The 12546-nt window shown below is 46.6% G+C and overlaps 1 protein-coding gene across 2 annotated transcripts in view; it reads right to left on the bottom strand.

The window, feature by feature from the left end:
• The window catches only part of LOC119160776 (nose resistant to fluoxetine protein 6), a 185454-nt gene that overhangs the window by 87648 nt on the left and 85260 nt on the right, over nt 1–12546 (bottom strand). For both annotated transcript variants that reach the window (XM_075880926.1, XM_037413006.2), the window contains exons 2-3: nt 2937–3169; nt 481–595 (exon numbers count right to left, since the gene is read on the bottom strand). In XM_075880926.1, coding sequence (XP_075737041.1) covers nt 481–595; nt 2937–3169 — 348 coding nt within the window. The remainder of the gene's footprint in view (nt 1–480; nt 596–2936; nt 3170–12546) is intronic.

Below are 12546 nucleotides of genomic sequence, written 5' to 3' on the forward strand. Positions count from 1 at the left end.
TACGCGGAATCCGAAAATGTACACAAAAGAGAAGCAAAGGGCAAGATATCACACCGTGAACTAGTTTTTGAAGAAAAAGGAGGTCAGCACCATCTCGTCGGCAATAATAATAATAATAATAATAATAATAATAATAATAGTAATAATAATAATAATAATAATAATAATAATGGGACTCGCGGGTGTGCATTGGGATGTGAAAGAGACAGTGGTGCAGCATTTGAGATTAATTTGCATCGCTAGAGGTATATCCCTGCTCGCACTATGTATAGGCGGCCTTCCTTCCGCATTGCACTCTCCCTGAAACGTGGCTGCCATACTTCGATACCGAGCTGCAGCAGAGCGATACAGCAGCCCGTTAACCTGTACCTTGAGGTCGCTCAAGACGTCCTGTACATCGCCCATTTGCACATGAAGACAGAGAATGCGCTCGTCCGAGCCAGCATGCGAGGTGAGTCATATTACTCCTGGCATACTTACTTGGATTGATCAGCTTTTGTACATCTTCTGCTGTGCAGTGACTAGGGAGGCAGAGGCCTAAGCGGATGAAGGTATGGTAGAGGGTGTAGGACTTGCGGGCCAGGTACCTGAGAACCTGTTTCGAGGAAACATGACCAAAACTTACGTGAACTTATAACGCTGCACACCCACGGGCAAGTTAACTAAGACCAGATAAAATACCAAAATCAGTGTTTACAGTGATGAAGCAATAAATGATATAACATCATATTTGACTGTTCTTCGAAGTAAGGCCTGCAGCTGTTGGATTATATGTCATGTAACTCTACAAAATTCTGGTGGAAGAGATACTCCAGGGACAGACGCAGTTTTCGTGCAATCTGCCGCCTAAATACGAAGTAAGAGGTGAAAGCACAATGCGTAGTATAACGCTGTCCTACTCAAGCCTGTCGAGATAGTGTGCACGTCATTACTGGCGACCGCACCATTGCGAAAAAAGTTCGCAGTCTGCATGAGTGAAGCACACCCTCCTTGCATTTCGGCGCGCCGAAGGACGTGCTGATAGGACGTGCAGGGAATGTGCTGAAAGAGTCATGCCGAACCGACTGGTTATTCATACTGCCCTCCAAGAGATGTGGTCCAATTGACTTGATGGAAGAAGGTCATCTCACAGGGACGGTAAAGTAAGGGGCCTTTTTATTCGTTTATATACATCACGTGCAACGCTGTGGAATCTATGCAGAAAGTTTGGCCAGCCGAACGTGAAACTCTGCCCTTGTTGTGGTCGCGTGCGTGTCATCTGATTAGTGCCGGTTCACTCTCGCGTTTCCTTGTGCTCCCCCTTGGCGTGATCAGCGATCAGAAGTAAGCGAGGAAAGCAAAAAAGAACGCGGGGACCGAACGACTCGTCCAGGAGGCCGCCATTGCGACATACCCAGAGCAGAGAGCCTGTATGTGAAGTCACGTGTAAGTAAGCTATCCAGCCGCAAATTAACAGACGTTCAACCCTTTTTATTTTGAAATATTTTTTGTTGTGAACGCATCGGCGGCTTCCACAGCTTTGCACATGATGTATGAAACAGCGTCTAGGGGAATTACCCTTTCACGGCACCGAACATACAGCGCATACCACCTGCAGCCATTTGCTTCAAAGAGCGCAAGATGGGAGAATAAGTGGCGGCGCCACTTGGCCCCACTACACAGAAAAGGGCGCACACTACCATCTGCTTATTCTCAATTCAAAAATCCAATATATTGCATGCATATCACTGCGCTATCTCAATATACGCCCAAAAAGAATATTCTTTTCATATCAACAACGCAGGCAATGTAGATATAATATAGGTCAATATGGGGGTTTTACATACCAAAACCACGATACAAGATTGAGGGACGCTGTAGTGGAAAACTCCAGAAATTTAGGCTCTCTAGTGTTCTTTAGCGTTCACTGACACCGCCCGCACACGGGTCCCTAACATTTCGCCTCCATTGAAATACCACAGGGATTGGCCCCGTGATCTTCGGGTCAGCACCTGAGTACTGTAAACGCTACACCACAGTGACAGACTTGCCCCGCCGCGGTGGTCTAGTGGCTAAGGTACTCGGCTGCTGACCCGCAGGGCGCGGGTTCGAATCCCGGCTGCGGCGGCTGCATTTCCGATGGAGGCGGAAATGTTGTAGGCCCGTGTGCTCAGATTTGGGTGCACGTTAAAGAACCCCAGGTGGTCTAAATTTCCGGAGCCCTCCACTACGGCGTCTCTCATAATCATATAGTGGTTTTGGGACGTTAAACCCCACATATCGATCAAACAGTGACAGACTTGCAGATAATTACCATTTAGCCAACTGAATAGTCTACAAAGACGTTTGCACATGAACTCGTTATGATGATATATATTTTGTCGACAGCTGGTGAGGCCTGCGTAATTATTTATCAATAAAAATTGCATTGCTTGTGAATAGAGACGAGAACATAAATTTTGTTTAGCCATTATGATCATATGCGCCAAACAAAATCACAGTTACACCGCAAGGACGAAGCAATGAGTGTGATAGCAGCAAATTGTAATATAGTACAAATTAAGGTTGACTCTTTTCGATCCACCAGTATACAGCGAGCGATTAGACACTTTTGCGATTGCCTTTGCTAGCTTTCACCCGTCGGCCTGTCGTGCGGAGTCACCGGTCTCTTCTTCCTTTGCGAACGTCATGGCTGCTGTAAAACGGAACAATAGGGCTGTGCTCCTCAAGGCTGACGATAATAAAAACAGTCAAACGCAGAGGATAGAAGCCTCATGTTGCCAGCATCCCAAAAAGCATGTCAAGCGTAGCCAATATAATCAAGCAATATAATCAATGCAGATCAAGGTTGAGGAACAAGGTAACGCATTTCGTCTTCACGCGCCTGCATATTTGTAAGTTCTAAAATGGTAATTGCCCTTGACGAACCAATATTGATGGGCGCTTTCTGTACTCACGCTGGTTTCAGGAAATCCAATGGGGTTCACAATGACGGCGCCGTGTCGAATGACTTCTGGCTTTTCAGGAAGCGGGAACCGGACTGCCACCCCACAGTACTGTCCTCGGAAGTCCTCCAACTGCTTATCGAAGCGATTGGGGAAACTCAGGCCCAGGCAGGTGTCGTAGTCACCTAGGTCTGTCACCGTGCCCTCCAAAATGCCAGCGGGGAGCTTGCTCGACGAGTCCAGCACTGCATTCCATGAAACATGCCGTTGATAAACGTCCACACTAAGGGCGAGCTGGCAGTGTCAGCACCTCATCGCCGAAACACCCTACAATGCAACAGTATATTAGCACACACGCTGCTTTTTTGCTAAGTTTTATGTTGCCAGCCTACTGCGCCCGCAGATACTGCCTTGCGCAAACCACGTCTGAATTCCGGGAGGCATTCCAGGCTATTTTAGGATCATCGTTTCGATTTAGGCGCCCAAACGTGATCAGCTGAGTACGCTTTAGAAGAAACGCGACCGCCGGGGATAAAGCCTGAATGTTTGGCGCCGCATGCATAAATGCCGAGGCAACTTGCCACGGTTAAGATCTTATCTCGACAATGAACCATTGCATGCAACAGCTTGCGCGCCTTTTAAGTTTGAATTCGCGGCTACTGTTCAAAAGAAATCATATGTATAAAAAAGCAGAGCAATCGCTAGTTCATGGCGTTTGTAAAGCTTGCACAATAAATTAATCTGAAATGTGTCGACGTTGTTCATGTTCTGATTCACTAATATTTAGATAGCGTGAATCGAACTGTTTTCGCAATTTGGAGTATGCCTTTCTGCTAGGTTCACGCTACACCAAAGATGTGGTCTTAGAACGTAAAAATTGTGTGTGAAGTGATACCTGGGGTTTATTGTCCAAGAACCATGATTTGATTATGAAGGGTGCCGTCTTTCAGGCCAACGCAAATCTTGACGCGCACCAGGAAGATGTGACGGGGCAACCAGTTAGTTTATGTGCACATTGACACTGCTACTGTCCAGTATATTTCATTTGTGATTAGTATTTTTGTTTTTACTCAAAGTGTCAGTATCGTATTTGATAAAGTGCCAATTTAAGCTTTTATATGATACCTACGCACGACAATTGCTTCATTTGCTTTGTGTACACGCGTCTTCCTCGCTTAGAACACGCACAAAAATTGACCTCCAAGGCCACCTTCTTGGTGCAGCGTAAACTGAACAGGAAGGCGCACTCCTAATTGCGAGAGCAGTTCAATTCACGTTGTCTGAAACTTAATGAATCAGAACCTGAACAACGCCACCGCATTTCAGATTTATCTATTGTGCAACCTTTACACGCGTCTTGAACGTGCGTTTTCTCTGCTTTTTATACGTGTGTGTTATTTTGAGCACCAGCCATGAATTCAAGCTCGAAAGGTGCGCAAGATGTCGCACGCAATGGTTCATTGCCGAGCTAAGCATACGACAATAAACGTCATTGGCGAGCGCAATAGTGTAGCCACGAGCAAAACGTGGCGACAACGAGATGCCCGGTGAGTGTATTGACCCGCTTGTCAGGTAGACTGGAAACGAAAATTTACTAGTGAAATCAACGTGCACTCTATGTATCGTTAACCACAGGCAGCATATCATTTCTGACGCTTCGCAGCGCTGACCTCAGTCCAAGCGAGCCGAGGCCATGCGTTGGAGCGTTCGAGTTAAAGGTGCTGACGGCTGCACAGCCCGTATTGCTCGTAGAGTGAAATTTAGTTTTCGGTAACTGTTCGCCCAAGTGACAAAAATCCACGCAACTCCACTGAAGCAATCATGAAGAGTTAGCGAAGCACCTGCAGATTATTCGATGTAACCTTGTTCATTCGCGAACCTTTTTGAGTAACAGCACGAGTGCACAGTATATGGAGTCATTCAAGTACTGGAGTCCGTGTTTTCTACGCTACTACTGCTTTGTGGTCCGTGAATGAAGTGCCAATCGAGTAGATCTAATCTAATGTTGGATACTGCCGGGCTAGAGGAGCGGCACGCGCACACTTTCTCACAGCCTGCACTTCGTGTCCAGTTCCCACCTTTCACCGCCGCTAGCTCATGGCACTGGGGTCGAACCCTTGCAAAACCTTGCTAAAACCGAGGAGGTTACGCTTAGAAGATTTAGCATGGCAATTTTTTCTGGTCAGGTAGAGCTCAAAGCGCGTCCTTCTGTTGCTGGTTTTATTGCGATAGCAATTGTATGGACACTAGCGGCTGTATTTCGTCATCGGCGTTGTCGTGGGCGTGGGAATTGATGTCATGCATCGTATATGTATACGTATATGTATACATTAAAACGCAAGAAAGAAAAAAAATACAGAAAAAAATGACCCCATATCTGCATGCTTCGCTGCAAATGTCGTTGAAAGACGATAGTCTTGCGTGTGGAGAGAGCGAAGAAAACGTTTATTGGATATTCTGCGCGAGAAAATTGGTGAGTTGTATTCTAGAAGCGTAGAGAGTCTCGACCTGCGCAGCGAAGGCGAACGAGCGCATGCAGGCACGTTAGACACGAGCGCTATCTGGCAGTTATCTTCGAAAACGAAGGAAGGCGTGCGCGCTCACGAAGGAAGATGCGCGCCTGTCTTGGAGGCGGTAAGGTGTAGAACTTAAAGCGACGGGCAGGTGCCACCACCGTATCGTCTTAGCAAAGCGTTGGAAACACTTGCCTTTTTGAGCATCGCGTTGCAGTGTCAGCGCAACCTGAGCAACGCTACGGTCCTTAGAATTACTTATGTGTGCCTTCTCTAGTATAAAAACACATACAAATATCGGCGTGTCATTATGGTGCCACAGATATTCGCAACATTTGCTTTTTAATTGACAGTCGCACAAGTACGAACGCTGCAAACTTGTGCAGTATTGGTGGGCGCTGCGGAAGGTGTAGGCCGTTTTGGGTATCTTTAGTGCCGTTTGGGGTATCGTTAGGCCGACAAACAGACAAGTGTACAGACAGACTGGCAGAAAGGCAGACAGACCAAAATTTTGGCATCGAATGTCCCCAAGAAAGACTATGGTTTTGAAAAAACTCCGGCGCGCGGAATTCAACGTGCGACATCCGCGTTGTGAATGCGAGGCGTTTTTTATATCTACCACTTACAGCTCTTGGCGGGCATCTCGGTGGGGGGGGGGGGTAGGAACTATCGTGTTTTTAGCTATATCAGCAAGATGGCCCAATGAGCGGACGGCGGCTGTCATATCTCACGTGTACTTTGTCCCGCGGAAAGGAGGGAAGTGCACAATATTTCGAGCACCCTTATTCCTGGTGTAGAGGATCATAAATCTTGGCTGGCGTTGGGCTCGACTGGAGCCATTCTGTTGTAGTTATGGGGCGCACAGAGATGACTGCCATCGTTGCACAGCCTTCGTTTGCGAAAAGGGCGCGCTTTTCAGACACGGTGAAGTAACAACTGAGACGTTTATTCGAATTCAGCTGTGTACCTGTGAGCCAGTTGTGGGCGTCAGTTGTGAGTAAGAATTTCAATCTGCTTGCCACTCTGCGCGTGACCTTACAATTTGTTGCTATTGCGTTCATTGTTTCGCCTTTGCGGGAAAACTGTGACATTAGCAGGCCCGACTCTTTCCACATGCCACTTTGCGCCTCCTTCAGCATTGTGATTACCAGAATTGTTGATTTTGGGCAAATAGTACCTTCAACTAATCTATTTATTTTTATTCGGATATTTCACTATTGTTTTTAGCCTTCAAATGACTTTTATCTGATACTTTATAATCGTAGTCACAGCATACACACCTAGGTTTTGACTACAGGCAAGCTGTTCTCTCGGTATACATTTCATGGACATGTCCGGTTCAGCCTCTACTGATTGCCTGGAGCTGGCGAGCATCGCACCGGCTGTTTCTGGTCTTTTTTTCGCAACGTCATTTCGACGCCACGGAGCTTTCATAGCACCCGGTTCAAATGAAAAAATGGAATGCGTTTCGCCATGAAAAATTCTGCACCCGCAGATTCACTTTTGGACGCACATCTCTGAGGCCGTTCACAAACTCTAATCGTGTTAGCTTTTGAATCAGGTTTACCGCGTTCACCCTCTTGACGCCCCTGAAAGGTGGACGCCCTCCCTGCACCACTCTTAAAACATCTGACCGTGCTCATACGCACGTTCAGACTTGTCAAATTTGTTTAGGAGTCCTCTTATATGCACATTTTGTCCACTTAGTTTCTTTTCACGCTGTAAACGTGCGGGCGGGTTTGGTGCACTGATGTGGTGAAGAGTGCCATGACGTCTGTAATCACCTTTTTTTGCGTAACTCAACGCACTCTGCCGAAGAAGACATGTCCACGAATTAGACACTGCGAGACTCACACCCCGATAATAGTACCGCGTCGCACGCACGGACGCCAAAAGTAGGGACAAGCCTGGACCCTTAATTGCTTCGCCCCTAAACGTTCAGTTTGAAAGCGCTGACTTCATCTAAGATACAATCCCTTGACATCTGGTGGACGTGCGGCTTCTCGGTGTTCCGGTTGGCAGTGAAAAGCTGCGAGTCAAGCCCACAACGTGAGAAGGGCGCTGAAGTCTTTCTGTAGTAACGGGCTAGCCGCAGGCTGCACAGTTTCCGACCTGAGTTGGGACTCCTACCTGGCTATAAAGATTCGAGTCGACAAATACAACAGGCTGATTTACCACTGCAGTGTCCCTCGCGGTGATCGTAATGCAGCCACTCCGAGAGCCACCCACGTTTCATGGATTGCCAAGCAAATACCCCGAAACCTAGCTTGAGACGCTTGACAGGGTCTGTACATTCACCAGTCGGAACGTTTACGACAAGCTGCCTTACGTGTAATTTTACTTGGACGACACAGCAAGGAACTGGTACGAGAATCGACAGTTCACTCTTTGAACCAGAGATATTTTTCGCAAAGTTTTCTTGCAGATGTTCGCTTGTGTTGTTCGAAAGGCTTTGATCTTACTGGAGACACGGGTGCAACTCTCGAACGAGAGCGTGAGCATTTTCGCGGATGACTTGACCCGACTCTGCCACCACGCTGACATCCCCATGCCCGAGGAGAGGAAAGTAGGTTCCTGTATGCGAGGAGTAGAGCAATAGCTTTCCACTGGCCTAATGTGGAACCCGTCTTCGCAAATCAAAAGTCTGTCTCACAATCAACGACAAATGTGAAAACAATGGTAATGTGAACCCACTAGTACAACTCCCGATCACTTCAAGACAGCTTAGCTATTCATTCCTTGGCTGCAACGACCTGTAGTGATCGGGCTGGCGGAATTAGGTCCACGCCACAGCCTCAAGTGAACTTGATCACCGACACTGTTCATGAAGTACAGCAAGCGTCGGCAATGCCTTGCAACCTTTCGACCAGAGGTAGACCTGGTGGCACCACGTCGAAACAGCAGAAGAAGCCGACGTAGCCATGATCTGACGCCGCAACGTAACCGCAAAGCAAGACGATGGTTTAGTGACCTCGACGTACTTTTCGATGGCCATGACGTCACCGCTCTCGTCGACACTGGAGCCGACTTTTCCGTTGTCAGTGGACCGTTCGCCTTGAAGATGATGAAAATCAGGACAGCTTGGGAAGGCCCCGAAAATTTGCACCACTGGCGGTCATCTAATAATGCATATTGGAGTCTACATAGCAAGTCACCATCAAGTTTATTCACGTTATTCAAGTTCATTGAGTATTATTTATGTATAAAAATCTCTTACATAATACATACCGAGTCAAGAGGTTCCAAAGTAGGAAATTGTCAGGGGGACCTTCTATAATTTGTGGTGTACATAAAAGCTAATTGGAGAAAAAATGGCGAACAAATTGAAAACACAATCAAAACAGAACAATAAAAATATATATATCATAGTAGTACTATACAAAGCTTAAAATATCAATACAGGAGTGTGAAGTGGTGATGAAAGTAACTTCATTAGGGATGAGCAAAAGGTTCCTTTACCAATGTGTTTTTCACGTTGTGTTTCAAAGACTGCAGTAACCGAGATGATTTATTATGAAGAGGTATGCAATTCTAAAGATTATTATCATCGAAGCGAGCTGTAAATCTGCCCTAGTTCAATGTTATTTTGGATAGAAGATAGTTATTTTGCTCTGAAAACCTGGCATTATTGTTATTGACAAGGACATGATCAGGAATACTATCAAATTATATTTCGTGATGAATAAGACGGAGTGTGATGAGAGATAATCTGTGATAAAACAACCCTCTAATCTGTAGAATGCGCAGCTGTTGACATATGTTAGAAAATGAGGACGGAATGGATTATATGTCAATAGTTTTATCGCCTTGTTTTGAAGCCGCTGAGACTGGAGATGAACGTCGCATGTGTTACCCCATGATGATAGGCAGTATGATAAATGGCTGGTACTATAGGCTTGATAAAGCGAGAAAAGAATGTGGGGTTGAAAGAATGAACGCGTTTTAATAATAATGACCATCCATCCTTGCATCTATACATCTCTCTATATATCTATTCATCTATCCATATATCCATCTATCCATCTATCTATCTATATATCTATAAACCTTTTTGTTGAGTGAGTTGGCATGAATAATATATTGAGGGTGCTTATCCAGAGTAATACCCAGAAGTTTAACATTATCAAATGACGGTATATCAAAATTATTCAATAAGACAAGTATAAAAGCAGTAATCACCGTTTGGGGGCTATGAAAAAGCACAAAAGTTGTTTTAGTGGGATTATTTTAAGTTGGGCATATATACACCATGAGCGAACGTTTCTAAGATCTGTAGTAAGTATATGCTGAAGTGTGGTGACTGATTTATGTGGTGAATAAACGGTCGTATCATCAGCATACAGCAAACAGAAGATGCTGTGATGCAGGTTCTTATTTGCTGATTTGTTTTTCTCCCGGGCTGAGCCTCAGAGAGTTTTGTTAATAAGGACAAAGCCGTTCGGTTTCCAAGAAACACACAAAAAGTTTAATTGAAAAGTAAAAAGACAAAGATTCCTCACAAAACAAAACACTTAATAAACAGTTGACTGGACATGACGAAACACATCTGTAAACACCCAACAAGAACGTTCAAAGTCAGTAACTAAACCTAACGTTCGAAAGGGGCTGAGTGATGGGAGTAGCGCAAGATATCTGTGCAGTCTCACCCACACGCTGAATTCCGCCGACGATGAGCAAACCGGAACGCGGTGATTCCGGCTTCAGGACGCGGGCAGGACGGGGATGAAGGAACGCTGGCTGCTGGCGACACGTCGAAAAGCCCTACCAAATCGTGATGGTTTCGGCTTGAGGAGCGTGGACACGTCGGAGACGGGAGAACGCAGGCTGGTGGCGACGCGTCCGGGAACTAGGGTCGACCTAGTCAAGCAGCTGGGCGCACAGCTCGGGCCCGGAGCCCGACGGCTGTAGCTCGCCTGCCGGAACCGAAGTCCGCAGGCTCTGGAAAGGAGTTCAGGACCGGATGGCCACGGTCCTTTGGAGCGGGAACCCGACAGCAGGAGGCCCCGGCCGGTGGAAGTCCTGTAGGCTCGGGTCCGGAACCCAACGGCCCATCTTCAGCGCCCGGTCCGGTGACGACCTTCCGCTTGCACTGCCTGCCTCGAATTCCCCTTGCTCTGGTCTCCCCAGGCTCCTGCTTCAGCTCTGGCCCACTTGTCTCGTTCTCATTGGCCTTTCAAAACTCCGTGGTGATCAGCCATTGGCCCTTGTTTTCTTTATGGTCTTGGATGCTTGCGCTCCACGCTCTCACGTGTACCGGTCCTCGGCGTCGTCGTTGTTCAGGCGACCCAGCACGTGCACTCGGTCATCCTTTAATTTCGCGCACTTCTCGAAGGCGCGCACTTTGAACGCGCACCACACATCACATACGCCCCCCTTTCATTCAAGTTTTTTTTTTTTCTAAAAAAAAAAAAACTGCCGATGAGTGCGCGTTCTGCACTACGTCACAATTAAACCACATATGTCCGCCACACAGTTCACTGCATTGCCCAAAGGTCCACATTCACTAACCTCAAAATACGCAAGAAGTGAGAAAAAGTATGGACACATCTAGCGGATTGTGAAAATCCCCAAATTAGTAGTACACCACCCCTTTTTTTTATCATATATACCCTATCATCTCAAAAACTATACATCATGTTAATGTTACATTGCATGTAACTTCTTCAAATATTTACAAGCAACACCCTTCCATGGTCCGCAAGCAAGATCCAAAAGAAACCAGCGGGAAATCGAATTTGACGCTTAAGTTATAGCGTCCCGTACAAGACGTTTAACTGCTCTAACCATTTGACAAGAGTAAGGAATCGGAAGCCAGTGGAAGAATTCTCGACCGTAAGCTCGTATGAACCTAAAGCTGTGTATCACCAGGTTCCCAACCTCGAAATCACAAGCATACACGCTGGAATGTCTGTATGCCAGTCGGAGGCGTTGCCTCCAGGCGCACCAGTACAACCACGCCTGAATCATTTCATCCTTCCCACGAACGCCTTGCTTGAGCTCGTAAGCCGCTAATCGTTGAGACATCTTAACAGAAGCGACCTCTTCAACCGAAGATGCCAAAGAGCACCAGTCGGCGTCCTTCCTCGTACAATAACCTGCTGGACCATTACTGCCTTCTGGTTCACTTTCCATCCCTTCAGCTTTCTGTATTGCTTGTTCATCAATACTTTCAACCCTTCTGCCTGGGTCATCGTGATTACCCTCATTGTCACATATAGCTGACCTACATTGCAACTCTACTCTCTGTTCTTCAACAAGTGCTTTTGCATTTTGCTCCAATATTCTTCTAAAAGCATCATCTACAATTTCCCGAGAACACAAGCCATCTCTCTGTATGGGCAAGTTATAATCATGGTGAAAAACCATGTCCGTAGCGTCTGTTGCTATCTCCAGTGGCCCAAAACAATAGGTAGCTGCTACATCAGAGCTTTCATTATGGCATTCGCCGGCATTACCTAGGAGACCTTTTATTGCTCCTTCAGCGGAGCTATTCAGAGGCAATCCTACCTCTGAATAAAGTGCGCTTGACCTCTCACAGGTTTCAAAATACCCTTTACTCTGAATGGAACGTTCTTGTTCCATGCTCACGAAGCATTCCTGCGCTTCAATAAGCTTATCGAGTCTCCTAGTCTTTTGACTGTTTACCTCCCTGTCATACTCTTTCAGAGTTTCTTTCTCTAGCGAAAGGTCATGACGAGGTACAGGGTCAGTCTCACGTAAATTCAAATCGCTCCCGATGTAACTGCTTTCAGAGCACACCTCATCCACTGGTTGACTACTCTGGCTCTCAGACCACGTATATTCAGCGTTTTCCCTCTCAAGCCACTGCTGCAAATCCTCATATTCTAGTTCCAACAGTCTCTTCTTTTCGCGCATCTCTATCTCGAGCAGCCTTTTCTTTTCACGCATTTCTAGCTCAAGCTGCTCCTTCTTAGCGCGTGTCTCTCGCTCGAGCTTCTCTCTCCTAGCCCGTGTTTCTCGCTCGAACTCCTCTCTCTTAGCGTGTGTTTGCAATGCAATCTGCTGCTTTTTAGCGTCACATATCGCAGCCCGTTCCTCTTGCGCTTGCGCCATTTGCTTGTCGTACCACTCCTTGAACTCCGCTCCCT

Source organism: Rhipicephalus microplus, chromosome X (genome assembly GCF_043290135.1).
Source record: "Rhipicephalus microplus isolate Deutch F79 chromosome X, USDA_Rmic, whole genome shotgun sequence".
NCBI classification, from domain to species: domain Eukaryota; kingdom Metazoa; phylum Arthropoda; class Arachnida; order Ixodida; family Ixodidae; genus Rhipicephalus; species Rhipicephalus microplus.